Source organism: Musa acuminata, chromosome BXJ3-9, assembly GCF_036884655.1.
Source record: "Musa acuminata AAA Group cultivar baxijiao chromosome BXJ3-9, Cavendish_Baxijiao_AAA, whole genome shotgun sequence".
In the NCBI taxonomy this organism is placed as follows: Eukaryota; Viridiplantae; Streptophyta; class Magnoliopsida; order Zingiberales; family Musaceae; genus Musa; species Musa acuminata.
Window position 1 is genome coordinate 12,635,046 of NC_088357.1, and position 18,842 is coordinate 12,653,887.

Below are 18,842 nucleotides of genomic sequence, written 5' to 3' on the forward strand. Positions count from 1 at the left end.
ATTAAAATGCTTTCAGTCGTATCAACTGGCAAATCGATGCACTTCACCATGTGATGAATGAAATCTTTAGATAAAGCATAGTGCAGTTCATAGTCATGATCAGTGATGCACTATTAATTTTGGTAATCTACCATAAGGCTATGATATCAATATACTAAAAATAAATAAAATATTAAAATATTAGATACGGATGATACTGGACCATATTCCTCAAATCAGTACATACCAGTTGGTCCGTACTTCACGCCAAGTCAAGATTTCAAGCTTGATCAAACTACCAGGTTGCTTCCTGGAAGCTTTACCTCCACTCCTTAGAAAGCTTCATTTCACCGTGTATTATTCCTGGTCATACCACAATCTCCTTGCACGGATGTGGTTCCCAGGTATCTTATCAAGCTCTAGTCCAAAAAAGATGCACGAGTTGATCAAATGGAACCATAGAAATGTCAAACCATAAAAGCTTCTGAACTAAGAAAACTTTTGATATCCTCGTAGCCTAGTCAGACGTGAGCAGCTTGTCTTGGTCTCCAATTCTAAGTTGCATATTTGTGAACCCTTCTCACCAACTAAGCTCGAGGAAGAAGAACCATCAGCATCCTATTTCAAAACTCTTTATCCTTGTAGACTGGTCAGACAAAAGAAAATTGACCTTGGTTACCAATTCTAAGTGGTAGAATTGTCATAAGGTTACTATTTTTATCATTCTTCATTGCATTGTTTATATAAGTCATCTCCTTTCCTCCTCGCCCATCAAAATGAAGGAAGAGCAAAGATCATCATCTCCTTAATCCTCAACTAATAAGCTTCAGAAGAAGGTATGAGTTCTGGCACAAACCCTCTTAGAGATTCCTGGAATTCAACCGTGATCAATCAGAATTATGGCATGTTGGCAGTCATCTCCTGTGTTAACCATGCTGCTGATGAAGGGGTTCCTTCTTCTGTTCATCATCATTGCTGGTCTTCATCAAGGCTCAAGTAAAACAGATCCAGCAGATGGTAATTCCTCCTTTCTTACTTGAAACTGCAATCTGAATTAGTTTCTTGCCTAACTATATTTTGCTTGGTGTTCATGTTTGTCATATTTATTGTGATGTTAGTCTTCATTGGCTTGCACCGTAGTCAAGGAAGATCGATCAATGTTTCACGCTTTGTTTATGAAAGAGTAGAGTAATTTTTTCTTTTGTTGATCATTTAAACTGGAAGATTAGTAGAAAGGATGATGCAGTTCATGTAGTAATCTGCATGTAAAGGCTAATAAGATCAACAAAACTTACAGTGTCTGCTCTCAAGTCTCTATCTAGCCAATGGAAGAACACACCTCCCAGCTGGAGGAATGCCGGCGACCCCTGCGGTGAATCTGGCGAGCCATGGGAAGGAGTAAACTGCAGCAATTCGCGGGTGACGGAAATGTGAGTTGTTCCCTTGAGACAACTGAGTGCTTTGAATTGTTCCCAAGACTAATTCTGTTGCTTACAGAAAGCTATTCACCATGGGGCTTGAAGGGACTTTAAGCAGTGAAATAGGGAACCTCGCCAATCTGGAAGTTCTGTAAGTAGTTTATTTATAACTCAGCAGAATATTCATCAATCATGATATATGTCCAGGTTTCTTACACATAATAATCTGAAGATATATAGAGTCACACATTATAATCTCAACCAGAATGAACTTTGATCTCAACATGTGTAAATGCAGGGATCTCTCCCACAACCAAAATCTTCGTGGTACTATTCCATCAAGCATTGGGATGTTGAAGCAGCTCCATACCTTGTAAGGCATCAAAATAGCTTGACACATGTGAAGCAATCATGTAATCGACATAACTTGATGTTCTCTTCATGATCTAATAGGAGGTTACTTGATTGTGGATTCAATGGTACCATCCCAAATGAGATAGGCAATCTTTCGTCGCTCAAAATCTTGTAATGATCTCAAAGCACCAATCTTTCTATGACGTATGAATTGTTCATGGCATTAGACTCTTTAACTCTTCTCTCTTTGATGAACGCACCAGAGCTCTGAATTCAAACCAGTTCAGTGGCAGAATTCCTGCTTCTCTTGGTAGCCTCTCCAACCTTGACTATCTGGATCTGGCAGACAATCAACTAACTGGAACTCTCCCAACTTCAGCAAGTGAGGGATCAGGATTAGATCAGCTCGTCAACACTCAACACTTGTGAGACTCTTCAATCCTAAATGAATTCTGCATACAGATGAACATATTAATACTAATAATCAACTTCTCTACTATGTGTTTAACAGCCATTTGAACAAGAATCATTTATCAGACTCGATCCCAAGCAATCTGTTCAGCTCCAATATGAAGGTCATACATATGTAAGCAGCAACGTCACTGATATCTTCTTGCTTTTGTATTAGCACTAAGTGTCTTCTGCTTCCTAACAATTGTCTGTGTTCAGACTCCTTGACAACAACAATCTCATTGGGGGAATTCCAGAGTCGATAGGACTTGTTCAATCACTAAAAGTCCTGTGAGTGTTTGCTAACCACATTAACCTGTTTATTTTAGATTCATTTGTATCTGACATTATTTACTCTTTATCAGTCGTCTGGACAATAATTCTCTAAGTGGATCAGTTCCATCAAGCATCAACAACCTTACGAACCTTGATGTACTGTAAGTGGCTGATGAAACCAGTAGTACTAAACACTTGGTCATCATGGTTAATTCCACTTTATTTGCTATTGTTCATCACTTTCAGAAACTTAGCAAACAACAAACTAAGTGGACCGATGCCAAATCTGACAGGAATGCATGTACTCAACTATCTGTAAGAATCGCGTACCTAGTAATGCACGTAGTAAGAAGTAGAACTCGATGACCCATGAATGGATGATGTCATTTGCAGGGACTTGAGCAACAATTCCTTTGATCCTTCAGAAGCTCCAAACTGGTTCTCGGATTTACATAATCTCACAACACTGTGAGTTCAACAGGCACCCACTTTAAATTCTTGAATTGTGTGATTCATTTATCAAATAGAAGTTTCAACCAAAAGACTGACTCTTGCTTGGTGGTATCAGAATCATAGAGTCTGGAGGATTGCAAGGGGAAGTGCCACAAGATCTGTTTAGCCTGTCTAACCTGCAGGAAGTGTAAGAATTTTGCGACAAGATAGATAGATAGATCGATCTTTTGAGAATCCAGCTGAATAATCTCATCTTGTTGCAACTTCTTCTTTGTCCTGATTATTTGGCAGGAGGCTCAGCAATAATGCATTCAGTGGTACCCTCAATATGAGCAGCAACATCACTCAGGGACTTAAGACCCTGAATTTTCAGAATAATCTTCTTACCTCGGTCACCCTCTCTTCCTACTACAATGATACTCTAATGTGGGTATCGAAAATTAGAAGTTAAATCTTCCATTCCCAAGCCCCTTGCTAATCTGGTATTTACCTGTTCCAAACCTGATGCAGACTCGAGGGGAATCCAGTTTGCAGCAATGTTCAGCTAAAACACACACAATACTGCCAAGGTCAGGTGCAAGACGCACAATCCAATGCCTCCAACAGTGTCCCCTGCCTGCAGCCATATGAAGGGCCAATCATTTGCAGAGCACCTTTCTTTGGCTACATAAGCGATAATAATCTTGAAGCTCTGAAGAAGAGGGTTACAGAAAAACTTGAAGGCACTCCAGTTACATTTGTTATTCGCGATTCCAACTTCGATGACAATGCTTATCTCCGAGTGCAGCTTGACTTATGCCATCCAACTGCAGAGTCCTTCACCAGGCAGGACATATTGCTCTGGTTAGATCTAAATACCCAAAGCCTCTTGATTCCAGAAAAGTATGGACCATGCTATTTCAATCCTAACCGATACGAATTCAGAAACGGAGGTATCTGATCTGAATTCTTAGTCTTGTAGGAAACTTAGCGATCCATTTGCTGATGTTGTTGTTGTTGTTCTTCTTCTTCTTCTTCCATGACTCTCAGGGACACGAGGATGGATTGTTGGAGTAGCAGTTGGAAGTGCTGCTGCGGTGCTCATCATTGCTGGGCTTGGAACCTACGCACTGTGGCAGAAGAAACGAGCTAAACGAGCCTTGTACCGAAGCAATCCTTTCGGTAATCTACTCCATGAGAACACATCATTCCTCCCGTGAGACGTTTGCTGACGGTCTCTTCTCCTTGTATCAGCATCCTGGGGATCAAGTGGCAAGGAAGCTGGCGGTGCGCCGCAGCCGAAGGGAGCGAGATTCTTCTCCTTCGACGAACTAAGGAAATGCACGGATGGATTCTCGAAAGCCAACGAAATCGGATCAGGGGGATACGGCAAGGTAAGGACGTCCGCAACATCAGATTCACTGGATGCAGCACTCCAACCGTTTGTCGTATTGCCCGTGCGCAGGTCTACAGAGGACTGCTTCCGGACGGGCAGATGGTTGCCATCAAGAGGTCGACGAAGGGCTCCAAGCAAGGAGGAGAAGAGTTCAAGACGGAGATCGAGCTGCTCTCCAGGGTGCATCACAGGAACCTGGTGGACCTCGTCGGCTTCTGCTTCGACAAAGGGGAGCGGATGCTGGTCTACGAGTACATCACCAATGGGACCTTGAGGGACTGCCTCTCAGGTACGCACGCGCTCTCAACGGAGCTCTTCCTGCTCATGGCATCGTCTTCTACTCACCGATGAATGCAGGGAGGAGGAGTGTGGCATTGGACTGGAGGAGGAGAGTGAAGATCGCGTTGGATTCAGCGAGAGGGTTGGCTTATCTCCATGAACACGCCAATCCGCCCATAATCCATAGGGATGTGAAGGCCACCAACATCCTTTTGGATGATCACTTGACGGCTAAAGTATCAGATTTTGGCCTCTCCACCTTCGTTTTGGACAGCGAAGAAGGCCATTTCTCGCTCGATGTCAAGGGCACACCGGTACTCTTACACTAATTTGCTCTGAATTTTCATCAACGTCAACAAGTACATGTACTTAACGACTGTCTTTTCTTCTTCTTCTTCTTCTTCTTCTTCTTCTTCTTCTTCTTCTTCTTTGTGATGATCATTGCAGGGCTATCTTGATCCCGAGTACTTCATGACCCAACAATTCACTGCAAAGAGCGACGTGTACAGTCTTGGAGTCGTAATGCTGGAGCTGATAACTGCGATGCCACCGATAGCGAAGGGCAAATACATCGTTCGGGAAGCGAAGATAGCAGTCGACGAGGACGATAACGAATACTACGGCCTGAAGAACATGATCGACCCATCGTTACTGAACACAAGAAACCTTGATGGATTCCGAAGGTTCACAGAGTTGGCTTTGCAGTGCCTCGAAGAGTCGTCCGTCCATCGCCCGACGATGAACGACATCGTGAAGGAAATTGAGATCATGTTGGGGAAAGACGAGCCGAACACTGACTCAACCTCAATTTCTGTGCATCCTCATGATGAGATTCTCGTGAGCACGGATGTGAGCGGCGAGCACATGTTTTCCAGTCGAAGTAGCCAATACTTGCTCTCTTAATTATGGTTTTTGGATGTTTAAGAGACCAGTAGTTGTAAATGGTACGGACGTTAACAAACTCTTCTTGTGATTTATATTATAATGTCATTATATACGTTAATATTCTATGATTATTATGTATCTTATGCCTTCAATTATATGTTAATAATATATCATATTATATTACTATCATTTTATTATTATATTTAGTGTTTTTATGTGTGTTAATGTTCAATGATTATTATATACCTTATATCATTTTTGTAATATATATATATATATATTTCTTTTCATATAAATTAGGTAAGGTTTCAATCCAAGTGAGGCTTCACCTATTCATCACCTCATCATCTGATTCAATTCACTCATACTTGGATACAAATTGCATTTGTAATGGCTAAACCTTTTTTTACTTTATTTTTTTATTTTAGGATATTAATGACACAAGCAAAATAGAAATAGATATACAAATTTTAAAAAAAAATTATAAATATGAATTAAATGTTTTTAAATTTAACTATGAATATGACTACAGAGCGGTTGTTGAAATTTTATTTCAGTCCTAATTGAGTTTCAAAATAGCAAACTTCCCCTACAAATTATGATAGAGCGTCAAAAAATTTTAGATAAACCCACTTGCAACAATGACTGCTAGAAATAAGTTTAAACTAAATATATATATATTATTTTTTTCGAAAATGTTAACTAACTTAACTGATAAAAGCTTTGACAGCACACAAATGGTAAAGTTTAGTGATGTCAACTAAAATTTCTTCCTACTTTTTAACACTCGAATGATTGTCAATTGATAGACAATAACTATAAGCAAGATAGATACAAAAATAGCTAGTCTTAAATTTAGAGAACAAATACATGACTTTTAAATTGAGTTATTTATTGAGGCAATTGAATGAATTGTCGAGCCTTATCTTTACATCAATTTCATACAATGATACCTTCATGCATTTGGATTCATGGCAACATCATACCAGTATTGAATTCAAGGGGGCAGTGTGCAGCAGACATGCCCACATTCATCTCCTCTCCCAAAGCTGATGAGGTTGAGAGGGCCACCACTGAGCTGTGTGGGGGCCATGCAAGGGAAACACCTCCTCTGCAGAACCATGTTCGAGAATTGTATTACTCCACCTTTTGCTGCTTAAACACCACAAAAGATGCACTTCTCTCTCTACCAATTGCTGAACACCCCCATACAAACATAATATCTCGTTAGTAGACTTGTCCAAGAAGTTTGTCATAATGTCACCAATCCAAATCTTTAGTGTTTGCTGTACAAATCAATGATACATTCTTTACATTCTAAGCTAAAGCACCATTCTCGGTAGTGTCTTCTCTATAAAGTTAGTTAATCTTTAATATCTAAATATAAAAATCTTAAATTAAACTCAAAGCAAAGTCCCAAATTCAAAGAAAAGAATATATATATATATACTATCACAAGTGTTATCTTGTTTTTGACATCCTAATTACTTTCCACTAATGGTCTTTCATATGACTGTGTTTTGTTTGATCCTCTTTTTCTTTGTCTGAGTTTGAGATTTCAAAATTGTACCCCTTCCTTTCTCAAGCGCCCTCCACTGTGGTTGGCTTTGTCTCTGTTCATGCAATCTAACAGCAGAAGCACCCTTGCCCATCCAAGACTTGGGATATGTGACAACTGCAACTTCAGGTCACTTCCACTGCTATCAGTCAGCCTGAGTAGAAGCAAAGCTTGAGCCTTGTTGCCTCTCTTAGAAGACCAGGGGAGTTTATGTCTCCTGGTTATATTTGAGCCAAGATTATGCCTAAGAGTAGCCTCTCTCATCATCACAGCTGATTGTGTGATGTCCTCGTAGCTGAGATTGCCTAATGATAATTACGAGTTATATGGAAAGAACAAAATGCACAAAATGATAATTATGAGTTCTACCATCCGCCAAGGTTGCCAGTGACTGAGTCCTTACGGTTGTCAAAAAGAACACCAACTAGGGCCCCGATAATGCTGTGACAATTGAGCTCGTCCTCCTCTACATCCAACAAATGATTGTGTTTTGCACATGATAAGTTGCTTACCTGCAAAGAATGAAACCATCTCACTTTTTAGATCATACACAATACACATGCATGGTTATAACTAGTGAGTTCAGAAAGTTGGTGGGAACATAACTGAGTGCTAAGAAGAGTAGAAGAGAAGGCATGGCGAGGGTCCACAAACCACACAACAACTCTTTCCATTAACACCACTTGAAGCCAAAAGAATGCCATCTTACCTCTTGCAATGGACATTCTGGAATCAATGGTTTCACGAGGTCATCCAAGGTTGACTGACTTTGAAGAGAAGGCACAGCTTTTGGCAAAAGGATCTTTTGCCAGCTTCAAGATCTTATGATGAGGAGAATCATGGCAGGCAAGTCAGTTGTTGGCTCCTGTGCAGACTAACTTCAAGAAAATATGGCTTCTAATACCAGGCTGAGCTGATCACTGTGTCTGGCAAGAGGTGGAGTTTCATCTATACTAGGCCAGACTGAGATGGGAACCCTCATCTTCACCCTATCTGTTTTCCTTGTCAGTTTAGGATCCAGTTCAGGAAGCACAAATCCCCAAGATGGTATGTACTCCTTGTGTTTATCTCTCCTCTTTCTAGGATCAGGAAAACAGAATGCAGAGAAGAGGGAGATCCATTCTTCTTGGGCTAACATCTGTAGTAGTTTTAGTGTTCCCCTGAGAGTGCTGAGCTTTGTTATTGCTATTCTGTTTCGCAAACCTGTCTGCAAGAACAAAGGATCTTCTCAACTCACCAAAAAAAAAATTCCAACTTCATGTTTCTAGTGAGCAGGAAAAACTCACCATTGCATGTAGTATTTTGCATGCTCCAATAGTTCTTGCCTTCTTGGTCACAAATACTTATAGAGCTTCTAACAGAAAATTCAAGGAACAATTCTCAGCAAGGATCAGACACTTGACTATTGGATCTGATTAAAGATTTCTTGTATGCTTAGCAGATGTCTTATGTTTGTACCTTTTGACTTAAGAAGCTATTCTGCTACGACTTTCAGCTGCTGCTCTGCGTTCATTGATGAGTCAGTGGCAGAACACACCTCCAAACTGGGGAAAGTCGGATGATCCTTGTGGAACACCATGGGAAGGAATAGGTTGCAGCAATTCCAGAGTGACAGTCCTGTAAGCCTCTCTTCTGAACAATCTTTTGTTTCAATTATCACAATTCTCCACATGATTTCAGGAGACTGTCAAACATGAGCACTAAAGAACCCCTCTTTGAACTTGTTTTTTGGTTTTTGTTATCTTAATTCTCTACTTGACTTCTGCATATTTCAGGAGACTGTCAACCATGGGCATCAAAGGTACACTGAGTGGTGACATCGGGCAGCTTGGTGAACTGAAGACCTTGTAAGTTCACTTTCAAACTCAAGTATTGGTTCTTTGAGCAGTTTGCCTGATTCCAGGTAGATAACCAGTAAGGGTTCATAACAATTCATAATTGGCCTCTTCAATCAAGCATCTACTAGATCAAGCATGCATTCCATTAAGGTTCTAAACAGCGTCTGTACTATGTTATTAACCAAAAAAATTCATTATCTATTAGATTCCACATTTACTAAGCACATACTGATATAACAGTCAAAGTTATGATTTACAAACTAAAGCAGCAAGATATGATCTGAGAAATATAAAGAAGGAACTTACAAATAGCTTTTGCAGGGATCTATCCTATAATAGTGAGCTCGGTGGTCCACTCCCTCCAAATATTGCGAACCTGAGGAAGATTACCACCCTGTAAGGCAGAAGTCTTGTCGCGACAATCACCCATTTGCTTCAAAAGATTCTCAGGTATTCATCATGTAATGCTTCTGAACTGCTCTACATTATGCACCACTTCGCAGGATCTTGGCAGGGTGCAGCTTCAGTGGGAACATCCCAGATGAACTAGGATCTCTAGTAAACCTCTCATATTTGTAAGGATTGATTTCAATAATCACAAATCAGTTCACCTTTAGAACGCAGAGTCTTCAAGCTAGAAAATTTAACACATCCATAAAGCATCTGAATTCTCACCACTGATAGTTTTATCTTCTCACCAGGGCTCTTAACTCAAACCAGTTCACTGGTAGCATCCCAGCTTCCCTGGGTAAGCTTTCCAATCTTTACTGGTTTGATGTTGCAGACAATCAGTTGAGTGGGTCTCTTCCAATCTCTACCAAAACATCACCAGGCTTGGACCAGCTTGTCCACACAAAGCATTTGTAAGTCATATTTCTAAAAAGTACAAAAATAAGTCAAAATTAGATTTAGTATTGCAGATTAAATGAATTGACAGATGAAATTTTGTATTATTTGCTTTCTAATGAATGATTCGTCTGCATCCTGCACTGAACAGCCACTTCAATAAGAATCAATTATCAGGTTCCATCCCTGAATATCTTTTTAGTTCTGACATGACATTGCTACATGTGTAAGCTGCTGTTTTCCCATCTTGCATTACTTCTGCTAAATCTGGTAACTCCACATCTACCATGACTCCTGATCATTCTACACGGGCAGGCTTTTCGATGGGAACAAATTTACTGGAGAAATTCCAGCTTCCATAGGACTAGTTCAAACACTTGAGGTTCTGTAAGTGCCCACCAACCAGACAAAAATTTTCAATGCTCTGCTTCAGTAACTAATTTCTTCGTTTTTTGACAGTCGATTGGACAGGAATGCTCTAGGTGGCACAGTTCCTTCCAATATTAACAATCTCACGCGCATCAACGAACTGTAAGATACATCATATCGTGTAGTCTTCACATGCAGCACTCTTATAAAATAGTTGCACCTACTCCCTGCTTTCATCTCTTTCAGAAACCTAGCAAATAACAAGTTAACTGGTCCAATGCCAAATCTGACTGGGATAGATAACCTCAACTATGTGTAAGAGCTCATCCAACTTCTGCAAATGCTTTCTTGCAAATCTATTTTTGTTTTATTACCTGAACAAGCTGTAAATGGCAAGACATTGACATGATCTTCAGAGATTTAAGCAATAACACATTTGATCCCTCAGAGAGCCCCGCTTGGTTCTCGGAGCTACAATCTCTGACAGCTCTGTAAGTTCAATGGGTACCCATTGTCGCTATGAAGCAAGTAATTTAGTCAACAAGTTTGCAATTTCACCAAAGCTTCCTTGCTGCCTGTTATCCAGAGTGATAGAATCTGGAGGACTTTATGGAGAAGTACCACAAAAGCTGTTCGGCTTTCCTCAATTACAGCAAGTGTAAGTGTCATGAAAAATCACGAACCAGAGAAAGAAGGAATCCATACAAAAAAGAAAAGGAAATTCTCACTCAGTCTGACATAACTATTATTGTCAACTTTTCACAGGATACTTGATGACAATGAATTCAATGGTACCCTTGACATGGGTGATAGCATCAGCCAGCAATTACAAATTGTGAATTTCAAAAATAATCATCTTACCGGAGTCAAACTGACAGCCAACTACAATAAAACTCTAATGTGATATTTGTCATTTTAGTTACAGTGCATTTCATTCACCATACCTGTTTATGCAACATTTCCTAAATCCATCACTGACTGCAGACTCGTAGGAAATCCTGTGTGCAATTCTCTCTCCAATACGAACTTTTGTAGTCTTCAACAAAAGCCAGCAGTACCTTACTCAACCAGCCTTGCCAATTGTGTAGAAAACTTGTGTCCCCAAGACCAGAGTCTCAGCCCTCAGAGTTGCAGCTGTGCCTACCCATTTGAGGGAGTGATGTTCTTCAGGGCACCTCGTTTCCGAGATGTGACAAACAACACACTGTTCCAATCACTGGAAAGCAGCCTGTGGACAAAACTTGGCCTTCCTCCTGGATCAGTGTTTCTTCAGAATCCCTTCATAAACAGTGACTCTTATCTGCAGGTCCAAGTTAAACTTTTCCCACCCAGCGGAATGTACTTCAACAGGTCTGAAATTTTGCAGATTGGGTTTGATTTGAGCAATCAAACTTACAAGCCTCCACCAATTTTTGGACCTTACTACTTCATTGCATCCCCATATCCTTTCCCAGGTGACCTTTCAATCCTTTGTGTACATATATAATTCAAGATCATCGCCGAGACTAACCCAAAGAAGTCATTTCTAGGCACTGAAGTAAAATCAGCACTGAGTATTGGCTTGATCATTGGAATAGCAGTTGGTTGTGCCCTTCTGATTATTGGACTTCTTCTTGTAGTAATCTATGCCTTGAGACAAAGGAAACATGCTCAAAGGGCCATTCAACTAAGCAGACCTTTTGGTAAGTGTTCCTTATTCCAGTTGTCAAAATAAAAAGCACTCTGCAGATACAAGGGGATGCTGAAAGTGCCATCATCAGTTTTGATACATGGCTAGGAATACATGCTAGATTCTAAGACAAACATACAAGAAATATAATATAACTGAATAAACTAGCTAAACCGAGACTGTCGGTAGTGCTTCAGTCTGCATCCAAGAAAAGTACCAGGAAAGCATCTATCATTTACAACTCATCTTGTAATTTCAGCATCATGGGCACGCAGTGGTGATGAAAGTGGTGATGCACCACAACTGAAGGGAGCACGATGGTTTTCTTATGATGAACTGAAACAATGCACCAATAACTTTGCAGTATCTAATGAAATTGGATCTGGAGGGTATGGAAAGGTAACATATTGGCTATCCTATGTCAAACTTCTCTAATTACAGGACATATGCAGATGACATTTTTACCTATCTACTCAGGTCTACAGAGGAATGCTTCCGGGAGGACAAGCGGTTGCAATCAAGAGAGCACAGCAAGGATCAATGCAAGGTGGACTTGAATTCAAGACAGAGATTGAGTTGCTGTCCAGGGTTCATCACAAAAACTTGGTAGGGCTAGTAGGTTTTTGCTTTGATCAAGGGGAGCAGATGCTGGTATATGAATTTGTACCAAATGGAACACTAAGAGAAAGCCTCTCGGGTATGTTCAACCGTACCCCAAAAATTCCCTCTGCTCTTTCTGTTATAACCTTCTTGCTACAACATCAACCTCAGGAAAGAATGGGGTACTACTAGACTGGAGGAGGAGACTTCGAATTGCACTGGGTTCAGCAAGAGGATTAGCTTATCTTCATGAACTTGCTGATCCTCCAATTATTCACAGGGATGTTAAGTCAAGTAACATCCTACTGGATGAAAATTTAAATGCAAAAGTTGCAGATTTTGGCCTCTCAAAGTTAGCATCAGACAATGAAAAGGGACATGTTTCAACTCAAGTAAAAGGAACATTGGTTAGTAGTTATTCTATCCACCTGCCTGAGAATTGCTTCCATGCACCAGCATATATTCTTTTATCATGACTTCCTAGAGAATCACTACTAGTAAAATTTAGTTGGTCATAAAAAAGCAATTTCTTAATTTGAGACTGTAACTCATCTACTCTGCAAAAAATATTCACTGATTATAGTTCCAAGATATCATGAAGCATAACACTACTGTTATATAAAAGCTTGTGCTCATCTTTACAGGGCTATCTTGATCCTGAATACTACATGACACAGCAGCTCACAGACAAAAGCGATGTCTATAGCTTTGGAGTGGTGATGCTAGAGCTCATAACTGCTAGGCAACCAATTGAGAAGGGGAAGTACATTGTTCGTGAGGTGAAGATGATAATAAATGCAAATGATGAGGAACTATATGGTTTAAAGGAGTTAATGGATCCTGTAATTCAGAATTCAATCCATCTCATAGCTTTCAAGAAGTTCACAGAGTTGGCCTTGAGGTGTTTAGAAGAATCAGCTGGAGACCGCCCAACAATGAGCGATATCGTGAAGGAAATCGAGATGATGTTGCATGCTGATGATCTAAGTACAAACTCACATTCAGCATCTTCATCTGCTACAGATTTTGGAACTGCAAAAGGTGTTCCTCACCATCCTTACATTTCTCTTTCTAGAAAGGATGTTAACAGTAATGCCTTCGAATACAGTGGTGGATACTCATTCTCAGCAAAACCCGAGCCCAAATAACAAAGGATCGGTGTTTCAATTATCTTATACTTTTGTATTTGGACAGTATATATTCTCTGAAGAAATGTAGGATTGTTGAAATATCATCGAAAGCAAATTTCTCAGGTGATGAAAGACTTACACCACGGACTGTGTTCTCTTGCTTCATTGCCCTATATTTGCTTGAATACGTGAGCCTGAATAGCAAGTTCTCTTCTTTATCTATATCTTGGCTACGAACAAGAAAAGATTTACTAGTTCAAATAAAGTTGATGATTCATTTCGGTAATTTCAACAAATTCTCCAATGAAGTTTCCCAAGATTTCCACCAACTATAGCAATTGCAACCTCAAAAGAGGAAATTTGAGGCGGTATAAGGAAAAGCATAAATAACATAAAAGATAAGGAATTCAAGATGGACGAAAGACAAAAACAAAAACAGTGACGATCGTGAGAAAAGAAAGGACTCGACGTCGCTAAATGTCAATTCACAAATAGAAACACGAGTGTGTGCTTGACAAAGAAGATGCATATATAGATAGTAGAGCACAACATACTAACCACCCAACAAGCACACTCTTGCAATGTTCTAAGGGTTAGCAGGTAAAAGTGAAAGCATAAATATCTGTAATTATGCTATGTCAATAATGCGGAAATAACCTATATTTTGGATTAAAGACGGTGCTTAGCAGATCAACGGGATTTCTGAACATATGACATCAAAAGGTACGCATCGTATAATTAGATCTATGCATTGATTTCAATCCTGGCATATAGGTTATTTCCGCATTATTGACATAGCATAATTACAGATCCTTATGTTTTCAATGCTCTGATACCAATTGAAAGCATAAAGATCTGTAATTATGCTATGTCAATAATGCGGAAATAACCTATATGCCAGGATTGAAATCAATGCATAGATCTAATTATACGATGCGTACCTTTTGATGTCATATGTTCAGAAATCCCGTTGATTTGCTAAGCTTAGCACCGTCTTTAATCCAAAATAACTGCAAGCACCGTCTTTAATCCGACCGTCTTTAATCCGACCGTCTTTAATCCGACCGTCTTTAATCCGACCGTCTTTAATCCGATCGTCTTTAATCCAATATCTGAAGAAGTGCCCTTTCTCCTCTCTTCCTATCCTTTCACAGGACCCACAGATTGATGGATTTGGGGAGATATGGATTTGGGGAGAGGGTTTTGGGGAGAGGAGAATAACTGAATCCCTCAACGGAGAGGTGCGTCTATACGTGTCAACGTTATGACGCTCTAACACACCCTCAACCCCTAGAGATCTATACGTGTCAGCAGAGGATCTACGATGAGATCTCAGAAGATTTCCTCCCATCGACATCTCTGAGTCTCTGAGTAATCGTTCCGTGGACTTAGTCTATTGGCTAAAATATCTGAACGGAACCCAATTAGTTATTCTATAGGTAGAAGCTATCATGAAAGATGCCATTTTAGTGAAAGTAACACAAACAACATAAAATTTAAAGCACACCAAGCAGCAGCAGAAGAAGATAAGGGATTGGGTGAGGAGGGCGTCGATGATAAGGGCATGGGCTCCAGTTCGAGGCTGGTCGTTTCACTCGGCGGAGGGCGTCAGGCTCCTCGGAGACCGGCGAATGCTTGCCCTCCTTCGCAGTCCGCCGGCTGCGACGGCGGTCTTTGGGTCGTCGTCTTCGCCAACGGCCCAACTCCCCGTAGAAGTCATTCGTTTATGATTTTTAAGTATATATATATATCGTAATAAAGATATATATATATATATATATATATATATATATATATATATATATTCTCATAACATCATATAACGTCGTACATCGAGACGTATTGCTTGCGAAATACTACACTAATCTGAATATCGTAATAAAGATTATTATTTATGTCTGTTTAATTAATATTACAGTGGATAACTAATGTTATGTTAAGTGCTAAAATAATCAAGTATTATTTATATCTATTTACTCGGTGATTTGAGCACTTCATATAACTCATTAATTATCCAATTGTAACTCTCTTTATTTCGAACCCAGCAGTAACTGTCTTATCTCTCTTCTCTCTCTCTCGTACAGACACGGTGAGAACACGGATCCACCGATGCCTAAAGAAAGACACTAATCCATCTCTCCCCGCCCTTGTCGCGCTCCTCCTCCTCTCCCACACGGCAAGCGCGGAGAACGAGTGAAGGAGACTAAGCCGTTGAACGGGCGTTCGCAGGAAGCCCTTCGCTCAGCTGCTGCCTCTATAAATCCCACCCTCGCCGAGGCTTCCATCGGAGTTCCGAAGACGAGTTATCTTCTCCACCAGATCGTCCACGAAGGACTCGGAATTGGTTGTCGTCGCTGCTCTCTCGAAGCATGAGGAGAGGAAGGGAGGAGGGGGAGGCTCTGCTGCTGGCGCCGCTCCTGGTGTTCATCGCGTTCCTCGGCCTCACGGCCGTCGGCGCCGAGGATCCCTACATCTACTTCACGTGGAAAGTCACCTACGGCACCATCTCCCCCCTGGGCATCCCTCAGCAGGCCATTCTCATCAACGGAGAGTTCCCCGGCCCCAATATCAACTCCACCACCAACAACAACATCGTCGTCAACGTCTTCAACAACCTGGATGAGCCCTTCCTCTTCACCTGGTTCGTCCCCTACTTCCTTTTCATGCTTTGATTTGTATGTACATAGGTCGGAGAATACAGGTCCCGTAAACTACTATGTACTGTTCTTCTGATGCAATAATATATTGCTTATAGTACATCTTATATTGTTGATATTGGAACAAGAGAACAACATCATATTCCTCATCTTGTATCATAAAGGAGAAAAAATGTAACCACTGAGGAGGGTTGATAGCATTTATTTTGTGTTGATGCATGAATTGTTCTTTTTGTTTTGTGTTTGTGTGTGAAGTACTGCTCTAACATCATATAATAAAATTTGTCACTGTGACTAATCCAAGGATTATGTGACATATATCTACTTCTTTGTCGGTGACGTATTCTTCTTCTTCTTCTCAGTTGTATCCTATATATGCATGGCAGGAATGGGATCCAGCAGAGGAAGAACTCGTGGCAGGACGGCACGGCGGGCAGCAACTGCCCCGTCCCGCCGGGTCAAAACTACACCTACCACTTCCAGGTGAAGGACCAGATCGGCAGCTTCGTCTACTTCCCCAGCCTGGGCATGCATCGGGCCGCCGGCGGCTTCGGCGGCCTCCGCGTCAATAGCCGCCTCCTCATCCCCGTCCCCTTCGCTGACCCCGCCGACGACTACACCGTCCTCATCGGCGACTGGTACACCAAGAGCCACAAGATCCTCGCCAAGCTCCTCGACTCCGGCCGCACCATCGGTCGCCCCGCTGGCGTCCTCATCAACGGCCGCTCCGGCAAGGACTCTGCCGGCAAGGACGATCCCCCGCTCTTCACCATGGAGGCCGGCAAGACCTACCGCTACCGCATCTGCAACGTCGGCATGAAGGTGACGCTCAACTTCCGCATGCAGTCCCACTCCATGAAGCTCGTCGAGATGGACGGCTCCCACACCATGCAGAACGTGTACGAATCCCTCGACATCCACGTCGGGCAGTGCCTCTCTGCGCTCGTCGAGGCTACCCAGGCGCCCAAGGACTACTACATGGTCGCCTCCTCCCGCTTCACCAAGTACACGCTGACGGCGTCCGGCCTGATCCGGTACGCCGGCTCCAACACTCCGCCGTCGCAGGACCTTCCCGCGGCGCCCGTCGGCTGGGCCTGGTCGTTCAACCAGTGGCGGTCCTTCCGGTGGAACCTCACCGCCAGTGCCGCCCGCCCCAACCCGCAGGGCTCCTACCACTACGGCAGCATCGACATCACTCGCACTATCAAGCTCGTCAACTCGGTGGGGCACGTCAACGGGAAGCGGCGCTACGCGCTCAACGCCGTGTCGCACCAGGACACTGCCACGCCGCTCAAGCTCGCCGAGTACTTCGGCATCGCCGACAAGGTGTTCAAGTACAACATCATCGGCGACGACCCGCCCGCCTCCACCGCCCCCATCAAGATTGCGCCCAACGTCATGAACGCCACCTTCCGGAACTTCATCGAGATCATCTTCGAGAACCCCGAGCGGAGCATGCAAGCCTACCATTTAGACGGCTACTCCTTCTTCCCCGTCGGGTGAGCTACAGATCAGTACTTGCGCCACCCAACACACACAAACAAACACACAGACACAACTGATGCTGTTGTTGCAGAATGGGACACGGGAAGTGGACGCCGCAGAGCCGGAAAACCTACAACCTTCTCGACACGGTGAGCCGGCACACGATCCAGGTGTACCAGCGGTCGTGGTCGGCGATCATGCTGACGTTCGACAACGCCGGCATGTGGAACCTGCGGTCGGAGCACTGGGAGAGGCGTTACTTGGGGCAGCAGCTCTACATCAGCGTGTTGTCGCCGGCGAGATCCTTGAGGGACGAGTACAACATGCCGGAAAAGGCGCTGATCTGTGGCGACGTCGTCAATCTCCCGAGGCCGCCGTCCTACGTTTGAGCCGCCTGTGCCAGTCTATGCATGCTAAGTTCCTCTCAAGTCCATGGAGAAGGAAGTTGGGAAGAGGATAGCTCGAAATGGTACACATAGGAAGGCCAAGAAGGGAAGGAGCTGTTAAACACAAAGGGCCTTTTTTTTTAAATTTTATTTAATTTTTTTTGTTTTTTTTGTTTTTTGGTTTTTCTGTGCCTTAAGGCTGTTTGTGATAATGCTATTGCAGCATTTCACCAATCTTATTGGTCTAAATTATTATTTACTTAAGGTTCATGTTTTATAATTTTTATTAAAAATAAAAAGATAATTTTCTTAAGAAGATGTTCACATATCAATCAAATCTTAGACCAATTACTTGTACAATAATACATTTAATATCTTAATTAATAACAAATGATTATTTATGTGTGGTTCCTATTATTCTAATTGTAAATGTAGCACCCAAGTATTGACTCACATTACAAACAGATAAAGAGAGTCATGTTATTTATAGAAGAGTTTACCAACGACTTAACCTAAGTTCTTTGAGATGCATTAATCTCCAAGCATAATTTATGACAGCCTTAGGTTATCTCCGAACTAATTAATTATAGTAGTTAATTAGTGAACCATATCATATTCCTCCATTAATAAGAAAACTCAAATTATATATATATATATATATATATATATATATATATATATATAATGCCATTATTGAGCCCACATTGTTTAGAACACAAAGGTTTGGGCCATGGATTTGGTCCACCAAAGACCGGTCTGCCAGTGCCTACTAGTATCAACTAGAGAGACAAAATAATTAAGCATAACAATAAAGTGATGGATGATACATCATCAT

At 41.7% G+C, this 18,842-nt stretch overlaps 3 protein-coding genes and 1 long non-coding RNA gene across 7 annotated transcripts; 3 read left to right on the forward strand and 1 right to left on the reverse strand.

Moving 5' to 3' along the window:
• Nucleotides 1–662: 662 nt before the first annotated feature.
• Nucleotides 663–5,600, forward strand: LOC135648970 (leucine-rich repeat receptor protein kinase HPCA1-like). Its single transcript, XM_065167020.1, has 20 exons — nt 663–815; nt 894–996; nt 1,277–1,409; nt 1,477–1,548; nt 1,696–1,770; nt 1,851–1,922; nt 2,015–2,176; nt 2,263–2,337; nt 2,421–2,492; nt 2,567–2,638; nt 2,724–2,792; nt 2,871–2,945; nt 3,046–3,117; nt 3,222–3,356; nt 3,441–3,862; nt 3,960–4,091; nt 4,164–4,303; nt 4,375–4,594; nt 4,663–4,898; nt 5,032–5,600. The coding sequence occupies exons 2-20, from the start codon at nt 912–914 to the stop codon at nt 5,485–5,487; spliced, it is 2,775 nt and encodes a 924-aa protein (XP_065023092.1). The 5' UTR covers nt 663–815; nt 894–911; the 3' UTR covers nt 5,488–5,600.
• Nucleotides 5,601–6,712: 1,112 nt separating this feature from the next.
• Nucleotides 6,713–15,197, reverse strand: LOC135648926 (uncharacterized). Of its 3 annotated transcripts, none has more exons than XR_010501137.1 (5): nt 14,987–15,197; nt 9,172–11,821; nt 8,314–8,920; nt 7,737–8,234; nt 6,713–7,539 (listed from the first exon to the last, which is right to left on the reverse strand). It is a non-coding gene; the product is annotated as an uncharacterized LOC135648926 (long non-coding RNA). The 3 variants fall into 3 exon arrangements; XR_010501136.1 differs by lacking the exon at nt 14,987–15,197 and adding an exon at nt 12,516–12,645 and having other exon boundaries at nt 9,172–12,441; XR_010501135.1 differs by lacking the exon at nt 14,987–15,197 and having other exon boundaries at nt 8,314–8,381; nt 8,486–8,920; nt 9,172–9,572.
• Nucleotides 7,935–13,578, forward strand: LOC135648924 (leucine-rich repeat receptor protein kinase HPCA1-like). Of its 2 annotated transcripts, XM_065166947.1 has the most exons (19): nt 7,935–8,074; nt 8,523–8,646; nt 8,803–8,874; nt 9,187–9,261; nt 9,369–9,440; nt 9,567–9,728; nt 9,863–9,937; nt 10,027–10,098; nt 10,171–10,242; nt 10,327–10,395; nt 10,497–10,571; nt 10,667–10,738; nt 10,846–10,980; nt 11,065–11,534; nt 11,610–11,762; nt 12,009–12,148; nt 12,227–12,446; nt 12,521–12,756; nt 12,994–13,578. In XM_065166947.1, exons 1-19 carry the CDS (start codon nt 7,996–7,998, stop codon nt 13,495–13,497), a joined length of 2,877 nt encoding a protein of 958 aa, XP_065023019.1. In that variant the 5' UTR covers nt 7,935–7,995; the 3' UTR covers nt 13,498–13,578. The 2 variants fall into 2 exon arrangements, with proteins under 2 accessions (XP_065023019.1, XP_065023020.1); XM_065166948.1 differs by lacking the exon at nt 9,863–9,937.
• Nucleotides 15,198–15,637: 440 nt separating the features above from the next.
• On the forward strand, nt 15,638–18,612 carry LOC135648925 (L-ascorbate oxidase homolog). Its single transcript, XM_065166949.1, has 3 exons — nt 15,638–16,120; nt 16,523–17,635; nt 17,713–18,612. Exons 1-3 carry the CDS (start codon nt 15,849–15,851, stop codon nt 18,008–18,010), a joined length of 1,683 nt encoding a protein of 560 aa, XP_065023021.1. The 5' UTR covers nt 15,638–15,848; the 3' UTR covers nt 18,011–18,612.
• Nucleotides 18,613–18,842: the final 230 nt, after the last annotated feature.